The sequence below is a fragment of the Ailuropoda melanoleuca genome, chromosome 2, assembly GCF_002007445.2.
Source record: "Ailuropoda melanoleuca isolate Jingjing chromosome 2, ASM200744v2, whole genome shotgun sequence".
NCBI lineage: Eukaryota > Metazoa > Chordata > Mammalia > Carnivora > Ursidae > Ailuropoda > Ailuropoda melanoleuca.
Window position 1 is genome coordinate 48203614 of NC_048219.1, and position 26679 is coordinate 48230292.

At 42.3% G+C, this 26679-nt stretch overlaps 1 protein-coding gene across 4 annotated transcripts in view; it reads left to right on the top strand.

Moving 5' to 3' along the window:
* Positions 1 to 2299: 2299 nt before the first annotated feature.
* Positions 2300 to 26679, top strand: part of ST6GALNAC3 (ST6 N-acetylgalactosaminide alpha-2,6-sialyltransferase 3) — a 543122-nt gene continuing 518742 nt past the window's right edge. For all 4 annotated transcript variants that reach the window (XM_034653712.1, XM_034653715.1, XM_011221915.3 and 1 more), the window contains exon 1: positions 2300 to 2482. In XM_034653712.1, coding sequence (XP_034509603.1) covers positions 2465 to 2482 — 18 coding nt within the window. In that variant the 5' untranslated portion in view covers positions 2300 to 2464. The remainder of the gene's footprint in view (positions 2483 to 26679) is intronic.

Genomic DNA, 26679 nt, shown 5'->3' on the forward strand with positions numbered 1-26679 from the left:
CTGTACCCTCACTTGGATATACCCAAGTCACAAGATGCTAAGCGTTTGCCCCATCAATGTTCATCTTTCTGAGACATTCAAGGTGAATGGCAATCATCCTTTTCATCCTCTCCTACAAACTATCTTTAGTCAAAAATCCCCCCTCCCTTTGGATAAAGAGTTACCATTCTGAAAGTATTCATAGTGCCAGGAATTCAGGTGAGTGGATTTATAAGTGTCATCTCATCTAATTCTTGCAAGGATAAATGCTACTATGTAAAATAAAAGTTCAAGAGAGGCTAAGCAACTTAAACAAGGTCACCCAGTAAAGAAGTGCTCAGCAAGGTTGCTTACTAGAGTCAGCTGTGTTGTCCCCCAGACCTGCAGAATTTCTGGAGAGAGAATGATGTGCTCTGCCCACCCTTGCCCCTCTCATCTGCCACCCTGGCAGGCTCCGTCTCTCTTTCCTTAGAGCTTTGCTTCTACTTTGGTTAAGGACCTTACCACGTTATATTATCATGCATCTCTTACCTTTCCCACTTGACTAAATCCAAGATGATGTTAGAGACCATGAAAATCACGCTCTCATTCCTGACGGGTCCTGTACTACCTCAGTAAAATTCCCCCCTCCTCCAGTTAGTGGTATCTCAAAAAAGATTCACCTTCTAGTAGCAGCTCAGTAAAGGTTTGTTGAATTCACAAATGAATAAAATACTGAGTTTTCCTGGCTTACTAAAGATCATGAGCTAAAGCAGTGGTTTAGAATATACAGTCCTAAAAAAAATATACAGTCCTGATCAACCAAATAGAGGAAGCTCTTACTGAATTTACTGAACTTACTGACCAAAGAGTTCTTACTGAAAATACAGCAGGTCTCTGAAGCACATGGCCAGGCGGGAGGAGGGAGTGGGAGGGCAGGGAGTGGTCCCTTAGAGAGACTGAGAAGAGGGACTTTCCCTGGGAGCAGGTAGTCCGTCCACTCAGTTTTTGCAGCACTTTTCCTGGGGTGCCTCCTGCTCTCTGAGGATTCTGAATGTTCTCACCAAGAAAACACCAAATCCCTTGAAAGTCTGGTTTCTGCCTTGCGGTTTGTGAGCCAGTCTCATGACGTCACAGCCACCAGCAGCCCACAGTGCTTTTCCTGACTCCATGTAGGCAAACCAGACAGGGCTTCTAGCAAGTGAAAGCTCTTTTGGGTAAATATTTTGGGCCTGGTTTTAAGATTTCTCTGACAGACCAAGTGGTGGAAATCTGTGTATATATACAGAATGCGCTCTCTCTCCCTTCTTCTGCTATGTGTGTGATGTCACTTTCCTCAGAGAAATAACTCTGTTTCTCTTAGCCAGTTCCTTGCTTGGGAATTAATTTTTCCTTGTTGATTTTCACTCCAAAAGGGCTGCTAAGGAGGGGTGGAAAGGACCCAACACATATCTTCTCCCAGGCTGCCTGCCTCTTAAAGCTGCTCTGTCACTCTTTGTTTTATGATCAGGGACTTCAGGTTGGAGGGTGAGGAACGGCCTTTCTGGATTTCCAAATCTTACAGGAAAGTTTAGATTTAACCTTGTTACTTAAGTTGCAACAAAGTTCATTCAAATTCTAAACTTATAGCGCATAAACACAATTTATATACATATATAATCAATGTATATATATAAGAATATATTAAATTTTCATATAAATACATTTATTCTATTTATTGTATATTTATGTATCCACACTTTTTTTTTTTTTAATAAACGCAGAAGCTGAAAGCAAGAAAGCAATGCATACACGTCTGTGTACGTGTACATACACACAAAACATACAGCGTTAAGTTCCTGGCATCTTTTTTTGATAGAGATTTGTGCTCCCTTATTAGTGGCAAATAATTAATTTTAGATGAGCCCATCACAGCATTTTTAAGCAGAAGGAAGTCTCTATCGTTAAACAGCTCAGGGAGAATTTCATCTGCTACTTTTGAAGAATCCTTTGATGCACCCAAAACCTGCAGAAGGGTGATTCCAAACCCACTTAACTTTTTAAAAACTGTGAAATGTCTGCAAGGGGTTCTCTGATCTGCTAGAGGAGACCGAATCGAGGAGAAGAAAAGGCCGCTTTCTCTCCCCAGCAAGACCCAGATCCCTGCCTGCTGCTGAGCAGACTTTGTATACGTTGAACCACAGAACGTTTATTGGGAGGAAAAAAAAGGGAGAGAGAAAAGAAAAAGTAGCAAGCATCGAGGGGCAACCGCGGGAGACCGGGACGGCACGTAATCCGGGGGCGGGGTCTCGGGGGCCGCCAGCCAGTGGACGGGTCCGGGGGAGGGGCCGCGGCGCGGGGGGCGGGGCCTGTGCCCGCGCAGCTCGCACCGCGGTCCCCTTATTTGGATCTGCGGGAATGTGGGCTGGAGCGGTCCTGCCGCGGTACCAGCCTCCAGCCTGTCGCCGGGACTGCCCCTGACCCAGGCGCGCCCGCTGCTCGGTGGCAGAAGGGCCGGCGGAGCGCCATGGCCTGCATCCTGAAGGTAACGACTGGGATCTGAGGCTCGGACGCGTGGTTGGCCAGCCCCTTGCTGCTGAGAGGCAAGGAGTCAGCCGCGGTCCCACCGCATCCTCATCTCAGTTGTCTTTTCCTGGCATTGATTTTCTTTTTGTTCCTTTGGCAAATGCATATGGAGGGAGATTCTGAAACATGCAGCTGGCACAGCTTCTCTTCCCACCATTCCTGCCTGCTCGCGCCTGCATTGAAGGAGCTGCAGACTGTTGGCTCCAGGGGAGAGCAGGGCTGTGTGCCGAATAATGGGGATGGCAGGGAGGGGAGGGGTGCTCGCGCGGGTCCTGCGGCTCGGTTGATTGAGGCCTTTCAGGGGCCAGGGAGAATAGAGAAGAGTCTGGGCATGGGTTACTGGTGGTAAAGGATATAGCACTTTGAATGGGGGTGAGAGTGAGCAGAGGGGGGTTCTATTGAACATTTGATCTCTTGAAGACAGAAACTTCTGAGTTTACAGGTAGTCCCTTAGGAATGAGTTTTCTGTGAGATCTGCTGGCATTATGTGCCATTAACTTTACTTTAGAAAAGTTCACAGAAGGATGTTTTTATTAGTAGAGAATCTCTGACCCTCCTTAAAGTCATAAATTTGAACTGACCCAATGATTTCACTCCACATCAGAGTCCGCCGAACCATCCCTTCTTTGTTGAGTTTTCTTTCTCCAAGTCTGGGTTCTGGGCCTGGACCAAGCATCGTTCTGGGTTTACAGCTTTGTGGTGTCAGGTGGGAAGATGTGGGGTTAGTGCCTCACTTGAGAACTTTCCATTCCACAGGGAGAGGTATTTTATTTGTTTTTTGTTTTCTTTTTTTCTCACTCCTGTTTCTCTTCACCTAACCTGACTCCTGACTGCCTGAATCATAAACATTCACAGCCTGAAGGTTTCCTGGGCCTTGACTGGAGAATGCAAAGGCCTGATTGTTCCAAGGTTGGAGGAGCTGTGTGATAGAGGAAAACACCAGAAAAAGATTTTTGTTGTTGTTTATTGTGAAATAGCATTTGTTTCTCTGTAGGATGATTTGAAGCCATCTACCGTTATACTAGTTACCTGTGTCACAAATAAGAGACTAACCTAGGAGAGGTTTTTTTTTTTTTTTTCCCTTAGAGTAAAGGAGGTCAGATATTTCCTGTGACTTTTCTGAACTTCCTCTCTTTGGTTTTGGAACATTTTCTGGGACATAACAAATGGTAGCAAGATCAAGAGGAAATACGTAATACATCGGTGTTACAATATGGGTTTTTTAACTTGGAGTCTCTTAGCATAAGGACTGAAATAAGAGTATGAGTCATTCTTTACTATTTATTATATTATTAGCTGAAAGGGAAATTGAGGAGCATGACATTTATCATTGGCTATCTTCATCTTTTGGTTTCCCCGTGCCTTATCTTGCACATGTTCCAAACATTTTAAACTCATACACCAAGCTACACATGAATCTGATCCAGACTTTGTTTTCGAGCACCTCACATTGACCTCAGACATTTGGGGATACATCTGAGTCCTCTTTATCTTTCCTCCACCGAAATTCATCTGGGATGCAGACAGATAAACTTCAAAGAGGTTTGGATCCAGAAAGAACTTGGTCTGAATACAGGTTCTGCCCATTGCCACCTGGGTGCCCTTGGACAAGTTACTTAAATGTCTCTGAGTCACAGTTTCCTCAATGTAAGATTCAGGTAATAGCACCTACTCCACAGGCTTGCCGTGGAAATAAAGTAAGATAGGGGATGAAAACTACTCTGTGGCATAGGCATAAATATGTGCCACTTTTTTTCTGACACGTAATGATAACTGCAGTTTAACGAATCCTCAGTATATCCTCTGCCTATTTCATATAATACAACTCTCATTCTTCATCAGACCCTGCAAGGTCAGTAACGTTTAAAACCCCATTTTACAGATGAGGAAGCCAAGGCTCCTTAGTTTAAGAGATTTGCCCAAGGCAGCAGGGTTAAGGACAAAGCGAATGTGGGTTTAGACCCAGATCTGCCAGCCTTTCTTACACTTTCATGCTGCTCTCTGTACTTTCCCAGGTGACCACATTCTAAGATGTACCGATACCATTCAGAATCCTTACCATGTTCGAGAAAAAAAGTACCTTTGTGCAGTGATGGTCTCAATGGCCTACGGTAGGCCTTTTGCCCTTCTGGTCTTTGAAGACCATATATGGTGGAGTGGAGAGTCTGGAGACCTGGATTCGGTGCAAGCCTGCCCTCCTGTATATGGTTTTAGACAGTCACTGTAATTTGCTCATTTTAGAATGCAGAAAATTGTAATAATTATCTGACAGGGTTTTATGAAGATAAAATGATGGATTTTTTTCTTTATCTTTTTTAAACCAAAACATTTTCTGCCACTTGCCAGCCCTGGGCTTGGTGTTGGCATTACAAGATGTATGAACCACTGACTTGGTTCTCAAGTGGCTTACAGTATAGGAAAGGGGATAGAAAAGCAAGTGAACGTTTATGTTACCATGTGAAGAGTAACATAGATGTGCGGAAGGCATCCTACAGCGCGGAGGAGAGCAATGAGCCCTCCTATTGACTAATCAAGACAGGCTTTCCACTTACTGTACTGGAGCTAGGTTTTGAACACTGCATCGGATTTACTATCATGGAGCTTGTGTTTTTAAAAATAACTTTTGAGGCAATGTCAGCTTTACTCCGGGTGAAAACTAATTTTCTTAACAGATTTTTTGGGTTGATTCTATCATCCATTTTTATTTATGAGAAAACTGAGATAGAGGTTGATTAAAATATCCTTATGGCCTACACAGTAGTGACCCTAAAAGTGGGGATCTCCGAGTAACTAAGAGAAGAAGGCCATGCCGTGGCAGCTAGGGGTGGTCCTTTGTAGCATGCAGAACTGTCCCCTCGAGGTACTGTGTATGGCGAAGGCCCATTCTGTCCCTGTACAGAGCTGGCTCTCATAACAGAACAATAATTAGTACCTCAATAATCATTGAATTGTGAAATATATATTCACTCCACATTGCCTGGGCTTTGAAGCCAGAACTATGTGGGTTTCAGTTATGGCTCCACCACTTACTAATTTGTCTAACCACAAGCAAGTTTCTTGATTTCACTGCTCTGGTTTCTGAAGTGGGGATGATCATGTGTTCCTCAGTGGGTTACTCTAGGGGTTAAATGAGAATATCTGCACAGTAGAAAGCAAAAGGCTAGTTATAGTTTAGTAAAAACAAGTCCAAGTCTTAGGTTCCTTTCTTGCCATGCTCCTGGTTAGGCAGCCCTTCTGGGTGGCTGTGCTGTTGTGAACAATTAAGGCAAGGACCAGTCTTTTTCCAAGGAGTGTTTTAAAAGTCTTGAAAATTTTGATAGACAAGAAAGGTGTCTCATTTGTATTTATTTGATTACTAGTGAAGCGAAACTTTTAAATTTATATTAGTCATTTGTTTTCCTTCTTCTGTACATTATAGATATTTAAACTTTTCATGTAATAAAAATTGTTTATCTTTTCTTTTATGATTTCTACCTTTAGTCGGCAGGTATGTATGTGAGCACAGTATCTGGTACACTTTTGGTATTTAGCAGTATTTGATGAATTGTATTCAGCTGCCTTTGTATCCAGTGCTAAAGGGTCACTGAATGGATAGGTAGACGCAAGACACGTATGAGCCATTTCTGCCTTAGCATAGGTCATGGTTTTGCCAGATTGAGGAGACCCATGAACACGAAGCAGGTAAACAATAACATGACAGGTGCATGACTTTGCCACTGCTTTCTTCCCTCCTACTCACCCATCCCCACGTAATATTTACTTAGATGGATGGGAAATTGGATGACTGGTGATATCAAGTCATGAACGTGGTGTCTTCCCATTTACATTTCTTCCCCCTCCCCCAGACCTAATTCTTTTTTTTTTTTTTAAAGATTTTATTTATTTATTCTACAGAGATAGAGACAGCCAGCGAGAGAGGGAACACAAGCAGGGGGAGTGGGAGAGGAAGAAGCAGGCTCACAGCAGAAGAGCCTGATGTGGGGCTCGATCCCATAACGCCGGGATCACGCCCTGAGCCGAAGGCAGACGCTTAACCGCTGTGCCACCCAGGCGCCCCCCCAGACCTAATTCTTCACCATATTGCATCAATTATATCTAGAAGAATCTCTCAAATCTGCCTGTTACTCTCCATTCTTACTCTCTCTGCCTCGTTCAGGGCCTCATGTTTGCTCTGTCTTTTGAAACAGCCTCCTTTTCTTCAGGCTCCCCCAAATCTTCCACATCACTCTCATGGGATTGTGTAAAGTGCCGTACTGATCAAGCCACTTACAGGCTTGAATGCTTGTCTTGGCTCTCCGGCCCCCCGGGGGTAACCCAACTCTTTAGCTTGGCTTTCAAGTTCCTTCACCATCTCGCTCCTGCACACACCTGACCTCACTGCCTGCTGCTCTCTTACCCAGGTACCTCACCCAGACACTTAACCTACACTCATCCGGGGTCTGTAGATGTGGCACTTCCTCATGGGTCCGTGTCTTTGTGGTATAGGTAGGGATTAACAGCCTTGGCTCTGATATCAGACCCACCGGCTTCAGCCATGAGATTGATCAGCCTCCGCTTTCTCAGCTGTGGGTTTGGAACAAAAATAGTGCCTACTTCTTCAAGTTATGAGGAATAGATGAGGTAATTCTGGAGAACAGAACCTGACTATCCTGGATAAATAATCATTAGCAATTCGTTGCTGTTGGCATGCTGTTTTCTCTGCAGGAAATTCCCTCCGCTATCACTTTTCCTCCAGCGACAAAAGTCGCGCTCATCTTTCAGCTCCTGGGTCACTGTCCCATCTGCGGTGAAGCCTTCGCGTGTTTCCAGGCTTCCCCAAGCTCCCGTGGTCTCCGGTCTCATCTCTGTAGCAGCAGCTATTACCCTGTACTGTCAGTTCGCTGTTTGCCTTCGCGACTCTTCTGTTTGTGAACTCCTAAAGGGCGGGGGCCTTCAGTAGGTCGATCAGCTGGTGTTTGCTGAGCCTGAAGAGTGAACAATGCTAATGGTGCGGCAGTATATGGATGGAGGTATGGGTGGCTATCCAGATGCGTCTTGGGGACAGAAAAAGCCTTGTCTTTTTTTTTGTTTTTTAAGATTTTATTTATTTATTTGACAGAGACAGCCAGCGAGAGAGGGAACACAAGCAGGGGGTGTGGGAGAGGAAGAAGCAGGCTCATAGTGGAGGAGCCTGATGTGGGGCTCGATCCCAGAATGCCGGGATCACACCCTGAGCCGAAAGCAGACGCTTAACTGCTGTGCCACCCAGGCGCCCCAGAAAAAGCCCTGTCTTCTTCAACTTGGTATCCCGTAGGAACTTGCCTGGGTCTCACTAAAGTGTTATTTGAAGGTTTATTGAATACATAAATGCATTCATATATTCGGTTTTTTGTTTTTTGAGATGCCATTTCTAGACATGGGCCTAACCTGTCCTCTTTTGTAAACACCTGAATTCTTCATGGATATAGCATGGATTTTTCACTCTAACATGTAGCAAGCAGGTTAGAGCTTCACAGTTATTTTGTTCCTTAAATTCCTTCTCAGTTTGTTTCTCGTACATCTGTTACTGTGTCTCCTTTAAAATCTGGAGCCAATTTGAAATCTGGAGGGAAGGGGAAGGGAGCACTGGACTAGAAGGAAGCAAGAAGGAAGTGCAGGAATGGCTTATCTTTTGTTATGATCTTTTTGGTTCTCCAGGTTAACAGAAACAAACAAAAAAGCAAAAGTAGAAACAAAACAAAAAACCAACACCCACAATCCCAATTTGTGGTTCTCATACTATGAGGTCTCAAAATGTTTGAAAACAGTCTGGCTTTGCTGAGGCTGGAAAGCCACAGAGACTTCATAGGTACACAGATTATAAATCTGAAACTCTAAGATCACCCCGGCAAGTGGAACAGACAAGGCACTTGGTCTAATAAATCTCGTACGACGTTTCTTTCTGCTGCGGGGAGATGCTGGCTAATTTTCAGTCTGAAGGTGACCGAACAGAATGCTTTTGCAGCTTCCAATTGCACACTTTGGGGAACAAGTTTCTTGTGGAGAAGCAGTGCTTTTTGGATGAATTGAGAACAACAGCAACAGTAATAGTTGCTATTTATTGAGCACCCAGAGTGGTCGGGCTCAGTCCTGTGCTGAGTGCTTTCTATACATCATCTCAGGCAAACTTGTGTTATAATAAAGACACTGAAGTTCCGAGAAGCTAAGTCAGTAACTTGTCCCAGGTCCTGTGGTTAGTAAGCGGTGAAGATGGAATTCACCTGGCTCTGTGTGGTTAGGTAGTGTGTCTTTTGCCCTCAGTGCCAATTTAAGTGAATGTTTGTGGGGACTTCGTGTTTATTTCACCATCTTCTACCCAGGCAATACTCAGTCTAGACAGCTTCCTAACACCCGCCTGGTCGCGATCACTTTTGGCTGTGCTGTTTTTATCTGTTCCTTCTTCAGAGTTTCCTTTGTGACCTAGGAACTCGGGGAAATAGAGGGGCCACAGAGACTGGGGAGGTAAGAAAGTTCTAATTCTGCCTCCAACACTGAATAGCCCTTTGATCTTGTGAAAGTCACATGACCTCTCCCCCTAGCCTGAGAAATCCACGGGTCTCTTTGCGAGGGGTGGGGGAGTGAAGGAGAGGGGTCATACAGAGTTGGATTTCCCCTTAGGCCAAGCTTCAGGGCCCCTCCAAGGCTCTGGGAAAAGGCCCTGGATTTTTGTATTTATAATTTTATGTTCATTTTCTTAAGGAGACCCACAAATCGTATAAACTTCAGGCTCCCCAACCTGGATCCCCTCTGGGGCGGTGTTGGTGTCCAAAACAGTTAATGCTTGCAAAGGCACTCTTCAAAGTAGAATGCACTGTACACATATGGCAAAACTATTATTAGTATTATTAATTGTTAGATAACAGCCTGAGTCGGGGAAACCTGTCTTGGGATCTGGTGGGCTTTAAAGAAGGGTTTAGATTTGAGGAAAGCTGAGGGAGCCTATTCAGCTTTCCAGTAGATGACTAGGGAAAATTATGAAATCTCCTCCCCAGGAGGAAAATTTCTGTTTGTGAAAATTTAACACACACTTGTGCCTGAGGGCTGGGAGTTGGAGGAGTTCTTTTCTGTTTCCTGGCTTCTGGGAAAAGTGGAGGAAGGCATTTTTCTAATTGGAGAGAGTAGATTTACAAGTGCTACCAGGATCACATTACAGAGAGCTGCAGTTAGCTCCTGGTTATTAAAAGGCTCATTATTCAATTTATGGATTATCCAGATCCTGTCCGTCCCCAGCCATTCTGATGTACACCTTTTATGCATTTTACTGCCAATTAGCACCTCCACCAGAGTCAGGAAAGGGAGAGGAGCTAAACCCTGAATTGTTTAATTCCTCTCCTTGTTAACAGCTGTGTCAAGGGTTGTCGGCAGGAAGGGGGTTATAGGAAATGGCTCAAGTGAGGTGAAGGGATTATCTGTGCTTTCACTATTGTTTTCTTTTCCCTCAGCGCAAGGACTGAGAGTAGGCTCTGGTTCTGATTTTAAACTTATTTAAAGTTGCCTCATCAGAGACCTTGGCCCAGGGTATCCAGAGATTCAATAAACTGGAGCCTCAGGGTAGGTAAGGTAACATTCTCAGAGAGGCCTCTGTGCCCCAAACCCCATCGTCTCGGGGCCTCCTCTCATTTCCTGTGTGATGTGGAGGGGTGGGGGCTCATAACATCTGGTGCTTGGGAGAGTGGGGGAAGCTAACTTCCAAAGAGGTGGCTTGGGGGCCAGGAAGGAGGGGTCCTTGTACTCGAATCATTCTAGCACTTGTGTAAAAAAGAAACGTATGTCTTTGCATATACATAGTCAATGTAAATATAGAAATAAAAATATATACCCACATTCATTCAATCAATTGCACCTTCATATTTACTCAGATTTTTACTCATATTTACTCAGATTTTAAAATTCTTGGGAAGGGAAGTGGGAAGTAAGATGTGTATGTCCTGCATTGGAAATGAGTCATGATGTGGGATTAGAATGTGCACCTGGAGCTCATTTTAGGCTTCAAGGACTAGGACGAGCGAGAAAGTGTTCTGGGATGATCCGCCTCTTTGGGACAAGTGGGATACACCCTTGCAAAGAGCAGGGGCTGCCATTCCTGACAGTGTTGTTTGCTGTTTCTGGCCCCATGAGTAGACTGGACTCTAAAGAGGGGTGAAAGTCTCTCTGTGACGGTTTTGCCTTATCAAGCAGGGAAAATGGTAACCGGGAAAGAAGGGCTGTTCTCTAGGGTATGGGTGATAAGCAGATTTTGGGTGCAGAGGTCAGAGCTGAACCAATGCTGAGTCTGGTTTCAGCTTTGTGATGAATACGAGTCGTGGTGGTAGTACGTTTATTTACTGCAGCGCTGTCCGGTAGAAATCCCACGCAGCTCACTTCCATGATTTTACGTTTTCTAGGAGCCACGTTAACACATAAAAGCAAAAAGAAACAGGCAGAATTTACTTTAATCACATACTTTATTTAACCCAATATATCCCAGACATTTTCATTTCAACGTGTAATCAATATAAAAATTCATGATGAGATATTTATATTTTTGTTTCGTTAAGTCTTCATAATTCAGTGTACATTTTGCCATTACGGCATATCTCAATTTGGATGCTAAATTTTCGTCAGAAATTTAGATTTTATAAAATATACTGTCAAAAAAGTAGATTCACATGTTCCGGTTGCTCCCAAGATGCTCAAAAGTTTTCCAAGAGTTGAATCAAGTATTATTGAAACTGTGGTTAACATGTGGCTCCTCAGTCACACTCGCCGTATTTCAGCCTCTGCAGCCGATCGTGGGTAGTGGTTGCCGGGCAGGACAGCATGTTTGCTCAGGTCTTCATCCTCACCCTCAGAAGGGACCACTAACTGTGGAGGCAGTGAGAGCAGTGGAACGGGTGGGGGGAAGTATTGCCTGCTGGCTGCGAGCAGAAGGGGAGGACACTCCTGTTGGTCAGACCCTTGGCAGCCAAAGGGAGCAGTGATGAGCAAATCATGAGTGCTGGACCGAGGGACACACTGGAGCCTTTCTTGAGCCCTTGGAATTTCACTTAAAATGGAGTCCTCGGTTTTTCCATACCCTGAGCGCGATTGGCCCCCTAGATGTTGAACAGCTGTGAATTCTCCCAGGGGAGTGCGGCTTTGGTCTCAGTGTGGTAGTGTGAACTCCTGTAGGCTTTGAGGTGAGAGACTGTATACACTTTTATTTGAGCCATTCCTTTGCACAAGCAGGGCGGTCCACACATGGCAGCAATTTGGACATTCTGAATAAACCACATGTCTTCTTTTAAGTTAAGAGAGTAAGGTGATTGGCATTCCTTTGTACAGTTTGCTTATTTTTCACTGCTTGTTAGTGTGTATATAAATTCAGCAGTATGCGAATAGCTGTATGTCCAGTGGTGCTTAGCCCAAATCTGTTTGTAAACCCACAGCTCTGTTTTGTCTACACTTGGGCATTGTGTCCCTGCCCTGCTCCACCTCGTCTTCTTGGATCATGAGACGACACTTCGTTATACTAATGGCAGTAGCTGCCGTTTGCTGCCTACCTTCTCTCTGGGAGACAGCCTGCCCGATATTTTACAGCTATTTATTATCTCAAAAGATTTCAAGATGGGCATTACTTACTTTTGCTGGACTGATGAGGGAACTATGGTTCGCATAGCTTAACAGTTTTGCTAACCCAAGAGTGTTAGGCCAGGGTCCTCTAGCTACAGTTGGGCCAAATCCCCTGTTGCCAGGCCCGTGGTTAAGGATGGGTTTTGCATTTTTAAGTGGTTGAAAAAAAATCAAAAGAAGAAGAAGATTTCACGAAGTGTGAAAATGTATGAGATTCAAATATCAATGTCCATAAATAGTTTTCCTGGAACACAGCCGTGTTTCTTTGTTTCCTAGTGTCTGTGTCTGCTTTCACGCTACAATAGCAAAGTTGAGAAGCTGACATTTGGACTGCAAAGCCTTAAAAATTTGCTGTCCTTTTGCAGATAAAGTGTGCCACCCCCTGTGCTGGGCTGTTAAATTCCTTCAGCAGACTGTCAGAGCGGGGGTCAGGGCCTGTGCAGGGTCTCCCATGGACCTTCAGCTCTTGCCCAGGGGCCCCACACTGAGGACGTCAGAGGGATTTACTGAGCGTGGAGCCAAGCACTCCATGTGGAAGAGGAAACGAAAGCGTAGGGAGGAGATGTAACTCCCCAGAGCCACATGGTGGGGTTGGAATTCAGACTCCAAAGCCCCCCAAGTCTGTGGCTTCTGACAGATACACTGACCACAAGTGCTGTTCAGCTGGAGCTACACCAGAAACCCCAAACGGCCTGTTTGACCAGAGATCGCTAAGCCCTGCACGCAGTTTATGATTCCGTAGGTCTGGGTTGGGGCTCAAGAAGTTGCATTTCTGACAAACCCCCGGGTAATGCCGATGAGGCCCATCTGCGGACCACAGTCCTGACATCCTACATCCCACTCAAAAAATAGTTGGTGAGGACGCCTGGATGGTTCAGTTGGTTGAGTGTCTGCCTTCAGCTTAGGTCATGATCCCAGGGTTGTGAGATCAAGTCCCACATTGGGCTCTCTGCTCAGCGGGGAGTCTGCTTCTCCCTCTTCCCCTCTCCCTGCTTGTGCTCTCTCCCTGACCAATAAATAAATAAAATCCTTAAAAAACAACAACAAATAGTTGTTGAGTTGTGGAAGGCTTCAAACACATGTGGTGCCCCCAGAAACTGACAAGAATTTAAGTCAGTTTAAGAAATTTAAGTCAAGTGCATTCTAATCAGCTTTATCGGCATTGTAATAAATTTGATTTCTTCCTTCATTATTCTCATTAAACCCCAAGCTTTCTGATGCCATGGGGCTCAGGCCCCCATGAATATTGAAACGCATGGGCCTCTGTGTCCAACAGCAAGGGGCTGGGGGTGAAATGAACCCCTCGCTGATGGCACTCCTCTTGTGTTTCTGGAAACTCAGTTTCTTTCAAATCAGTTTCAACATCAGTTTATGTTGATTTATAAACCAGGGCTTTGGCTCCTGCTGTGATTGTAGGTCAAACCCTTTCTTGTGCTCTGTTTCCGCCCCTGCACCGCCTCCCTCCCCCACCCAGGTCCTTTTCTCTGCTGTGGGTGCAGGAAACAGCTTCTGAAGTCAAATTGTACTGGCTTTGGTCATGAAAGGTAATGCATTAGTGCTAGAGTTCACTATCTTAATCATTGGCTCTACTCAGTCTCATATTTAAAAAATCATTATTTAAGGATTAGGAATGGGGAGAATGAAGACTGGCGAAAGATGATAGCTTTCTTTTTTTTTTTTCATGTTGATGATTCACAGCCTTGTTTGGGATTTTAATAAGTAACACAAAGCATTGGAAACTGCTGATTTAATCTCTTCTTATAGGCTCATGTTGGCATAAAGAAAACAAATCTCTAAGGTGTACCTTTTTACTTTCTCCTGGCTCTCTATTTCCATGCTTCTATTCATGGTGCAGCTCATTTTTCTGATTCCCCTCCCCCTTTCATCTCTGGCCTCTGAGCCCCTCCCCAGTAGAGTTGTTATAGGGATCATTAATTAGTATGTATAAAGAACCATAATCCCAGCTCTGTAGCAGGGAAGCCTTATAGAACTCTATTTACCAAGTAGATAAAACCCTCTCGCAGGGTCCCAGGTTATAAGCCATTCTATTAGGAATTCTCTGGGAAATGTGACTCATTTCTATGCCAGTATAAAACCATCAGTATGGTGTTTATGACAGCTCATGTCATCCCGCACACCTTTGCCACGGCCTGGAGGCTGACTTTACAGTTACTCGTGTTTGCTCTTTTAATGCTGACCTCCTCGAACTTGTGGCCCTTTCTTTCTCCCTAGTTCTAGGAGAAATTTCATTCCCTAGAAACAGCAATTACCTGCCTTATTTATTTTTCTCTCATTCTTTCAGTTGGGAGTAAGAGAATCTCTCTCTCCTACCCTGGTTTATGTCACTTAATTATTTGTTCCTTAGCTGGTTTAATGTTTATTTAATTCTGCCATGCTGTTTAACCCCAGCAGCCTGGTTGCTGGCTTAAGCTGAGCCAGGATTTCTGCTTGTGACTTCTAACTTGTTGATAGAATAAGGTTTGTTTTCCTCTCATCCGTGTTTGACCCTTGGTATTAAAACCTTATTTAAAGAAATGACATCTGAACCATATACCATCCTAGATTTCTGTATTGGAAAAATTGAAGTTCACTGTATGTTCTAGATTTGTGTAGGTGAAAGGGGTCTGTATTTGGCCTGTTTTTCCCTCTTATCTTCAGCAAACAGAGGCTTGTGAAGAGGAAGTGTATCATCAAGCACTTAGTACAGTGCGTGAGAGGAGGGGTAGGAGGCATGGAGATGGAAGAGAAGCTGAGGATTTATTTTGTGTTTTTTTTTAAACAATTTTATTTTATTTATTTATATATATATATTTTATTAAGAAATTCCACAGCCAACATGGGGCTTGAACTCATGACCCCGAGGTCAAGCGTTGCATGCTGTACCCACTGAGCCAGCCAGGTGCCCCTGGAAAGCTGAGGATTTAATTCCTTTCTAAGGGAAATTGAGTCTGCATGGATGATAATAGTAATTGTAACAATAGCTTACATTTACTGAGTGCTTACTGTTTTTATTGAGAACTTTATATTTTTGCATTGTCTGATTTAATCAAACTCATAGGCTAGAGTATGAGTTATAAATTCCCAATTAGATGAAGAAATTGAGACTTAGAGAAGTTGAGTAACCTTCCCAAGGTTGTACAAAGCGGGATCAAGATGTGGGTGGGTAGAATTTGAATCTAGTAGGAGTCTGGCTGGAGTTAAATGTATGTAATAGAATCTATTCCTATAATCATACATGGACAAACCTATTTGTATTTGCCCACAATAATAATAATAATAATTTTAATGAACATTTATTGGGTACTAAGTTTGTGGTAGGTAATGTGAGGCATTCATGTGATCTCCTTTATCATTCAATAATCCTATTAGAAAAATACTATTAGGGGGCACCTGGGTGGCGCAGCCCTTAAGCATCTGCCTTCAGCTCAGGGTGTGATCCCGGCGTTATGGGATTGAGCCCCACATCAGGCTCCTTCACTGGGAGCCTGCTTCTTCCTCTCCCACTCCCCCTGCTTGTGTTCCCTCTCTCGCTGGCTGTCTCTGTCAAATAAATAAAATCTTAAAAAAAAAAAGAAAAGAAAAATACTATTAATATCAAATCTATTTTACCTGTGAGGAACCCTGAGGTTTAGACAAAACTCATCTTCTTTGCCTAATGCCATGGCTAGTGAGAATTTGTGTGACCATTTTATTTTTATTAACTACTTTACTATTATTTAAAAAAATTTTTTTATTAAGTTTTTATTTTAGTTCCAGTATAGTTAACAGACAGTGTTATATTAGTTTTGGGTGTACAATAGAGTAATTCAACAATTCTAAACATCATTACTCAGTGCCCATCATGGTAAGTGTACTCTTAATTCCCTTCGATTTCACCCCCCACTCATCTCCCCTCTGATATGCTTTATTTTATTTCATTTCATTTCATTTCATTTCATTTCATTTCATTTCATTTCATTTCATTTCATTTCATTTCATTTCATTTCATTTCATTTCATTTCATTTCATTTCATTTCATTTCATTTCATTTCATTTCATTTCATTTCATTTCATTTCATTTCATTTCATTTCATTTCATTTCATTTCATTTCATTTCATTTCATTTCATTTCATTTCATTTCATTTCATTTCATTTCATTTCATTTCATTTCATTTCATTTCATTTCATTTCATTTCATTTCATTTCATTTCATTTCATTTCATTTCATTTCATTTCATTTCATTTCATTTCATTTCATTTCATTTCATTTCATTTCATTTCATTTCATTTCATTTCATTTCATTTCATTTCATTTCATTTCATTTCATTTCATTTCATTTCATTTCATTTCATTTCATTTCATTTCATTTCATTTCATTTCATTTCATTTCATTTCATTTCATTTCATTTCATTTCATTTCATTTCATTTCATTTCATTTCATTTCATTTCATTTCATTTCATTTCATTTCATTTCATTTCATTTCATTTCATTTCATTTCATTTCATTTCATTTCATTTCATTTCATTTCATTTTTTAAGTAAGCTCCATGCCCAGGGTGGAGCCCAACACAGGGCTTAAAACTCTTGACCCTGAGATTAAGACAACAGTTGGATGCTTAACCGACTGAGCCACCCAGGCACCCCTGATATGTTTTATTTTAAATGAGTACCCTCATTTAAAGTTTCTTTTTTTTCAACAAGAATATTTCTTTTACTTGAAGCATAGTTCAGAATACACTGTTCTAAAAGATATATATAAAACATTCTACCCAAGAAAAATAGAATACACATTTTCTTCAAGTACACACAGAAGAATCCCCTGGTTAAGTCACATAAAAGGACACATAACATATTATGAATTTAAGAAGATTAAAATCATACCAAACATGTTTTCTAACTATGCTGATATGAAACTAAAGATCAACAATGAAACCAAGTTGGAAAATCTACGATGTAAATATTAAATATTTAATATGTAAATATTAAACAACATACTCCTGCACAAGCAATGGGCTAAATAAGAAACAGCAAATCAAAATATGTCTCAAAACAAAAGAAAAAGAAAGCCAATATTCCAAATCCTATGGGATGTGGCAAAAGCAGATGTTAGAGTGAAATTTATGCTATAAATGCTTATATTAAGGAAAAAAAGTTCAAATAAACAACTTCACATTATACCATAAGAACTAGGAAAAAAGAAACTTAACTGAAATTTTTTAGTAGAGGCAGGAAATAACAACTAAAAGTCAGAAATGAAATAGAGACCAGAATAAACAGAAACATAACATTGAAAGTAATGACCAGTTTTTCCAAAAAATATTGTTATTATCTAGCATATATTGTGCACTAAGGCCTGGGCCCTATTTTCAGCACTTCATACTTATTTAACTCATTTAATCTCTATTTTCCAGGTAAGGAAACTGAGGCACAGAATCCTTAAGGTCACCAAACTATTTTTGGCGATGGTGAAACCCAGGCCCTTTGGCTCTGGTTCTGTGTATGTAATGAACATGTACGTAGCCATACACCCTGTTTTCAATTGCTGTTGTTTTTGTTTGTTTGTTTTGGGTGTTTTTTTTTTTTTTTTGCCACTTTTATGGTTTACTTCTTAGTACAGAGAATCATTTAGGGCTATTGAAATCCATTCCAGTATGAAATCAACCCACATCAAAGGAGGTTATGTAAATCAAAAAGATTGCTTGATTTTTGACTTGAGAGAAACTGAATTAAAAAAATATTTTGAGTGTTTGTTTTCCCTTTGAAGAATTTTGAATCACATCACACTTAGGAAAGACCCACTTAAGTCGTCAGATATGGAATTAATTTCTTTGTGAAGATGGTATTTGTATTTGAGCCTAAGGCCATCGTTCTGACTGGGTGGGGAATGCCAGGCAGCTTTCCCTCTTGACTGCTCTCCCTGTTCTCCCCTTCATCGCTGTCCCCTGGATAATGCCGTTGGGCACCTAGAGTGATCCTTTAAAAAGTAAATCAGATTATGGCAGTTGCCTGTCTAAATCTTTTGGTGACTTTCCATTTCACTTGGGACAAAATCTAAATTCCTTCCCATGGCTCACAATGCTCATGATCTTGCTTTTGCTTATTTGAGAAATCATCTCCTATACCTTAGTCCCCTGCTTATTTTCATTCCATCCAGTTCTTTGACCATGTCAAGTTCCTTTCTGTGTCAGAGCTTTTGGGCTGCTGTTCCTCTGCCTTCCATACCTTGCCCCCAGGGTCTTTTTGATGCTATCTCTTCCCCTCTTCTATGTCCCAAATTATTAAAGGCATTGCCTCAGGCAGGCCTTTTGCAGATTATGCCAATAAAATATAATTCTTCCAGGGCACCTGGGTGGCTCAGTTGGTTAAGCGGCTGCCTTTGGCTCAGGTCATGATCCCAGGGTCCTGGGGGGGAGTCCAAGTCAGGCTCCCTGCTCAGAGGGGAGTCTGCTTCTCTCTCTCCTTCTGCCCCTCCCCCTTGCTGGTGCTTGCTCTTTCTCTCCCTCATGCGCAAGCATGCTCTCTCAAATAAAGTCTTTAAAATATATATATATATGTATATATAATTCTTCCTGATATTCCCTATTATGCTCCCCTGTTAATTATATGCATAGCACTTTCTTAATATGTGAATTCATGTGTATTTGTTTGTTTACTTGTCAGTCTAAAGACTGAAAGGGCTGGGATCACGATTATTTTATTCATCACTATGTATCTAGCACAGTGCATTCAACAAACTAATGAATGGTTGCATGAATTAAATTTCAGGCAAAAAAAATAGAAAAAAGCATGTGCAAAGATATGATGGCATAGGCATGAAGCAACAGGTCATTTTGGGGAGTAGTGAAAGTTGTGGGGGTGCCTGGGTGGCTCAGTTGGTTGCATGTCCGACTCTTGGTTTTGGCTCAAGTCCCGGTCTCAGGGTTGTGGGATGGAGCCCCGTGTCAGGCTCTGTGCTCAGCAGGGGTTCTGCTTGAGATTCTCTCTCTTCCTCTCCCACTACTCCTCCCCCTTTCTTTCTCAGATAAATAAATAAATCTTAAAAAAAGAGTTGTGGGGATGGCTGTCACTGGGCTAGTTTTGGGAGCTGGGGGGGATGATATATATGGGGTTAGATCATGAAGGATTATGTGGGTTCTGCCAAGGAGTGGGAACTTTATCCTCTGGAAATGAGGAAACACTAATGGGTTTTAAACAGATTATTAAATGCAGTTGAGGTGTTGAATCAGAGAGAACATCCTATTGTCTCATTGTCTTTTAGAGTACTCAAGAGTCCTTAGATTGACTCTTGTTATTGTCCTTTGTATCTGGAAATTACGTGTCCCAATTATGATTTTGCTACAAGGATTGCACAGGCAGAATTTCAGACAGAATGCTGGAAATTAAAATATACCAAAGATGTAAGTGTGGTTGTTTATAACACAGCTTGGTGTTTTATCTATCAAATGTGGATGAGCCAATGATAAAATTAAACATTTTATACAAGTAAGTTGTTAGTTTCTGGTCATTCAGCATCCCATGTAACTAAGAGAATCTTAAATTTGGACATTGTCTCTTGAGTCATTTAGGTGATATGTGGCCGACTTCAGGCTCTGTTTTGGTAGAGCTGACTTTTCTGTTCACTTGATGGTGTTGCTTTAAGATAGTATTGATAGTATCGCTGCACAGGATGCCCTGTAGTTCTGCCCTGAGGATCAGTGGCGTAGTGACTGTCTTGGCAGCCTGCCTTTGCACAGCTACTATTTACTGAGCATCTACTGTATGGCAGGCACTGAACTAGTCATCTTCCATTACACGTGGGTAAAACTTTATAGCATCTGTTTATGGTAGATGTATTCCCGTTGTACAGATGGAGAAACAGGTTCAGGGAAGTTAAGTACAGTGGTCTCTCCTTATCCATGATGTTGCTTTCCACGGTTTCAGTTACCCGTGGTCAGCTGTGGTCTAGAAGCAGATGACCCTCCTTCTGACATACCGTCAGAGGGCTAATAATGGCCCAATGCCGCATCGCCATGCCTACATCATTCACTTCACTTCAGCTCATCACAGAGGCACTTTATCATCTCACATCGTCCCCAAAAGGGTGAGTGCAGTACAGCAAGATATTTTGAGAGAAAGACTACATGCATATAACTTTTATTACAGTATATTGTTATAATTATTCTATTTTGTTATTAGCTATTGTTGATAATCTCTTACTGTGACTAAATTATGATTCAAACTTTATTATAGGTATGTATGTATAGGAAAAAAACATAATATATATATTATATAATATGGTTCAAACTCTATCTATCTATCTGTCTATCTATCTATCTATCATCTATCTATCTATCATCTGTCTATCTGGTTCAGCACTATCCATGGTTTCAGGCATCCACTGCAGGTCTTGGAATGTATCACCTGTGGATAAGGGGGACTAATGTAATTCTCCCAAGTGATGTGGAAGCAGGGGATTACATTCAGATCTGACTCAAAGTGCTCAGCTTTTATTTTAACCCTCTGCTGTCCTACCTCTGTAGAGGAGAGAATCATATAAGCATATTGAGATGAACTAAACATTAACTGTAATTGGAAGGAGCTTACAGAAATAATTGTAATCTGAGTTAAACTGAATATTAAAAAAATTGAAGAATTCTAAGAATACTTTTTTTAGGGGGAAGGGGCAGAGGGAGAGAGAGAAAGAGAATCTTAGGCAGGCTCCATGCCCAGCGCATGAGCCTGAGAGAGGGGCACGAGGGAGGGGGGTGCCAGGAATGGCCAGCAGTCCCTGTACTGATGATGGAGAGATTACTCCGGTCTTTGCTGTGAAAGAGAGGAGAAGGCGAAGGGCTCAATGCTCAGAGATAAAGACCCTTTGCTCTTCTTTGCTCTGGCTTTTATTGGTTCTTCAGGATAATCACAAATCCTTATCACTGTTCCTCAAGCACATGATGTGTGACAAGGGGTCTTACAGAAATTAGGAGCATCTGTTTACAGGACAATACGATATGCTAATCTGCGTGTTCTAGGAGTTCTGCCAAACACAGCCTAAGGGACAATGCATACATCTCTTAGATCACAGGGGTGGGTGTTTGGGCTAAGAAAGCTTCAGGGAAGGCAACTCCCCACGGCATTCCAACGGCAGAGTGGTCACACAGGCCTAGGCATTCCAAAGGCCTCCGCCCTTCTCCGAAACCTTCCCTGCCCTCAGCAGCCTCGGTGTTACATTTAGCAAACCGTGGCTGACTTCATGCTCAACGTTTAACAGCAAGGGAAGGAGGGGGGAGGTGGGGAGGGGCTTGATCTCACAACCCTGAGATCATGACCTGAGCCGAAATCAAGAGTCTGATGTTTAACCGACTGAGCCACCCAGGAGCCCCTAAGAATACTTTTTCAATTCGAAGAAGTTTTAAACTAGTTTATACTTAGGCAGACATTTTATTCGAACTGTTCAGTTCGATTCAGCCCTAGTAAGATTAGTTTCACTGATGAGGGGGTGGCAGAACAGAATCTTGATGGAGGGGTGTGAGCATTGGGATGGCTGCGCTGTGTTCACCTGCTGGTCTTCCCACCACAGCCTCCTCTTCACTCGCCATTCTGGAATCTGTTCTTGGCGCAGCCGCCAGAAGGAACTTTTAAAAATGTATATAAGTTGGCCTCATTCCCTTGCCTAACTGGTCATATTCTGGGCAAAAAAAAAAAAAAAAAGCAAATAATTTGCAAATCATAAGGGGTTAATATCCAAAATATATAAAGAACTACCACAGTTCGATAGCAAAGAAAAACAAACTAGAAAATGGGCAAAGGCTCTGAGTAGACATTTTCCCAAAGAAGGCATACACATGGCCAATAGGTACACGAAAAGATACTCAACATCACTAATCATCAGAGAAACGCAAATCAAAAGCACACTGAGGTAGCACCTCATACCTGTTAGAGTGGCTATTATCAAAAAGAAAAGAAATAACAGGTGTAGGCAAGGACGTGGAGAAGAGGGAAGCGGTCTGAGCTGTTGGTGGGAATGTAAATTGGTGCAAACACTGCAGAGAAACAATACAGAGGTTCCTCAAAAAAGTAAAAATAGAATTACCGAATAATCTATAATTCCACTTCTGGGTATTTATCCAAAGAAGGTAAAAACACTAACTCGAAAAGATATCTGCACTTTCATTTCATTGCAGCCTTATTTATAATAGCCAAGACATGGAAATAACCTGTGTCCATGAATGGATCAATGGATAAAGAAAATGTGGTGTATATACATATAGGTATGTAGGTGTGCACGTATGCATGTCTGTGTGCACGTGCACGTGTGCACACACACACAGATATTATTCAATCGTAAAAAAGGAAACCCTGTCATTTGTACTTGAGGGCATTATGCTAAGTGAAATAAGTCAGACAGGAAAACGAATACTACATGGTCTCACTTATATAGTTTCACTTATATGTGGAATCTAAAACAAAACAAAAAGGACCTCATGGATACAAAGAGAACAGATTGCCAGAGGTGGAGGGTTGAGGCGGGTTGAAATGGGTGAAGGGGGTCAAAAGGTGTAAACTTCCAGTTATAAAATGAATGAGTCCTGGGGATGTCACAGACAGCATGGTGACTATAGTTAGTAATACTGTATTGCATATTTGAAAGTTGCTAAGAGTAGATCTTAAAAGTTCTCATCACAAGAAAAAAGCTTGTAACTGTGTGGTGACGGGTTTTAGTTAATATCCATTTATTGTGATCATTTCTGCAATATATGCAAATATCAAAACATTATGTTTCATGACTGAACCTAATGTTATATATTAATTATATCTCAATAAAAAGTGGTATGAGATGATCTTGTTCCCTTGCCTAACTGGTCAATGGCTTCCTTTTCATTTGGAAGGAATTGTAATATTTTTATCTTGATTCCACAGGCCTGTATGACCTGTTCCCGCCCTCCTCTCCAGCCCCTAAGGCACTTATCCTTACTGTCTCTGTTTTGGCTACTCTGAGATTTTTTAGGTCCTGGACCTGAAACAGAACATTTGTGGGGATTGGCGGGTAGTTCTGTATGGCTCTGGCTTAAGCTGGACTGAGGGGACTGGTGGGAGGGTAGGTAGCTTAAGCAGTTTGGACTTGACCTTATCCAAAGAGCTCCTTTGGAATATTTTGGTTGCTGGAACACCTTTGAGACATTTTATGCAGAAGACTACATGTGCTGGAGCCATTGAGCTGTCGTCTTACTGACTGTATTTAGAGTGTCCAGAGTCCTTGGATTGGGTCTGGTTATCATTCTTTGTACTTAGAAATTACTTGTTCCAATTATGGCAGCCTTAATGATTACACAGGCAGAATTTTTATCAGAAAGCTGTAAGTTAAAACAGGGCAGTGCTATTTCCCTCCCTGGGTGTGGTGCATTCAGTCACATTTAAAGAGCGCGTTCCTTGAAGTCAAAGAGCTGGGCTGGGGTCTAGTACTGGACCCAGACCACAGTCTATGTGACTGCTTTAGTGAGATTGTTATTTCTAAAATACGTAAAATTTAGATGAGCAAATACATCAATCCATTTGAAAGTGCTAATAAAAGTAAAATATTCTTGGCAAATAAAGCTAATAATATAGGTGTTCGAATTTCATTTAATCAGGGCAGTCCTAAATTTAGAAGTGATCTTTTGAGTCCTTAGATCATTGATAGGACAGTTCAGGTTCTTTCTGACATGGATGAACAGTTCATGTTTGTAATCTGAAACTCTAATTTTGGGGTCGTGAGATACTTCTGGCCCACTGCCTATTAAGCGCCTGCTGTTTCCCATCTTTGACGTGGCGTGTGGCTCCATACTGCTGTCCTGAGACAGTGGTTTAATGAGCAATATTAAGCTCCAAACCGCAGGCTGAGCACCACGTATGTATATGGCAGCTAAAGTTTCTACCAGCCTGTGACTGTTGTGTAAGCGCCTGTGAGTTTGCACTATTGATGAGGAAATGTAGGTTTAGGAAGTCCTTAGGAGTTAAAGGTTTAGAGAAGTTAAGTCAAAGATCTAGTGGACCTAGGGCCAGGGAGTCCAACTCAGTTCTCACTGACTCCCAGAATCCATGCTTTTAACCCCAGCCCTGTCTTAGACATAAGTCTGCCCTATATATAGGTCAGAATGGTAGGCAGGAATGGAGGAAGAGATCTCCTTTCCTGCAGACCTTAAATAAAAAACCCATTTTGTGGCCATTTTGTCTGAATTCCATCTTTCTATCTTGGGTTTATTTCTCTAATTAGAAATATACTTTGTTTTGCCTAATAGATTTTTTAAAAAAAATTTATTCATTTATTTGAGAGGAGAGAGAGTGAGCGAGCACACGTGCATAGGAGGGAGCCAGTGGGGGAGGATGGAGGGGCAGAGGGTGAGGGAGAGGGAGAAGCAGATGCCCCGCTGAGCAGGGAGCTGGCCACAGGGCTTGATTCTAGGACCTTGAGATCATGACCTGAGCCCAAGGCAGATGCTTAACTGACTGAGCCACACAGATGTCTCCCTAATAGATTTTTTAAAATAATAAGTAGTATAGGCATCAGTCTTTTGTAAGCTCAATCAGAATTAAGGAAGGAGGTTTTCTAAAATAATAATGGTAAAGCAAACACTTTTTGTTTTGTACCAGGTGCTCTTCTAAGCATTTTTTAATGAGAGTTTCGAATCTGATCCTCACAACAACGCTGTGTTATGGATGCTATTATTGTGTCCATTTTACAGAAGAGGAAACCGAGGTGCAGAGAGGCCAGATGAGGGGGTGGCTTCGTGGCATGTGACATGTGTGATCTCAGGACTGCATGCTTAGAGCACCTCATGCTTGATTTAATGTTCTGCACTTGCTGCTGAAAAATTCTTCATGATTTTGAATAAGGAGCCCTGCGTTTTTATTTGCCCGTGGCCCCCAAATTATGTACCGGTCCTGCCTTGGTGAGTTGCCTGACGTTACTTACCTGGGAGCGGCAGAGTCAGGATTCAAACCCAGACCGCCTGGCCTTAAGCTTACATGTTTTCATTTATGTTCTCTGGCTTCCCATATCCCATATTCTTAAAGCAGGTTCCCTCTACCTTTTTCTTTGGACCTGTCTTTAGAGACAGGTGACTTAACTCATCCCTGTTGAATTCTTTAGATCTGAGTTGTTTGTTGGGCCCAGTATCTGATACACACGATTTCCCAACTTGGTTTGGAGGAGAGCAGTAGGCAAGATTTGAAGATACGGCAAGAATGGCATATCCTCGCCATAATGAAAGAACCGTAGCCTAAAAATAAACAAGAATTAAGTGGAAGTACTGTAATGTATTTGTTTTGCACAATTTTACCAGAAAAAAATAGAGAAAGACAGCTCCAGTGCCTATGGAAGGGAGGCAGTCCCTCCGCACTGCCTGTCTGCATGCGGTGCTCTGTGGATTGGCACAACTTAATTACCACATACAGTTTTATGGACTGTTTTATGAGAAGCTGCTTTTTAGCCTTGCATGGATTGCTATAAAGGGAAATATAGAAAGACAGGAGAGAATTTACATCACACTGGCAAAAATCGTCCCTCCATGGTCTATGGTTATGGCCGTAGACAGCCCAGGATCCATCTCCTGAGAACTTTCTGTGGAGAGGCAGAGGCCAGCAATACACCAGAGCTCAGAGGTGGAAGGAGTAAAGACACAGGTGTAGCCATCACAGGGCACCCAGGGCTTTGTTGGAGGTACACGTTGGCCACCGGAGCCCCAGAAAATCAACTGACAACATTAAGAGGAGTCTAGAAAGTTCAGGGAAATTATCTAGGTGGAGAGGCGAGAAGGAGTGTCCAAGATGGAGGGAACAGTGAGAACAAAAGCGAAGAGGTGAGGGAGGTTGTGGTCAGGGTGAACTGCAAGTCCATGATCCTGGCCAAAGCATTGGACTTGATAGTGTAGAGGTGGGTGGGGACCAGGTACTGATGAACTTTGTGTGCGAACTTAGGGAGTGTAGGTTTATAGCCCAAGGTATTAGGGATGATGATGATGATGATGATGTCTAACATTATGAGGGCTTCTCTGTAAGTTGTGAATATCCATGTGGTCCCTGGTCACACATATACCTGCTAGAGTGACGTGATGTACACACTGTCATTATTGTCAGTGTGTGAGACAACTGAGGACTTTGGAGTCAGTTGGGGTCCTCATGCCACCATTTACAGCAGAATCTGGGGGCAGGCAGTGAAGCATTTTGAACCTTTGTTTCCCTGTTTCTAAACTGGGCATAATAATCATACCTGCTCCACTCTTTGTTGTCAGGAACAATATGGAGTAAGACTGTATACTTTGGATAAATAGTATTTGTTTACATTGTCTTTAGTGTAAGAAATTTTATCTACTACTTGTACTCCAGATTCTGGTTAATTAGTTGCCTTTTAGGAAGACTGGGTGATTCATTGCCAGAATGGAAGATGGGGAGGGTGGACAGTTTTCTTCAAGCAGTGGGTCAGACTTCTTAAGGAGGTGTGATCTTGGACACATCACTTCACCTGTCTGAGCCACAGTTTCCTCCTGGAAAATGAAGACAAAGCTGACAAAGCTGCCAACCTGTAGGGACTATTGCGAAGAAGATTTAATG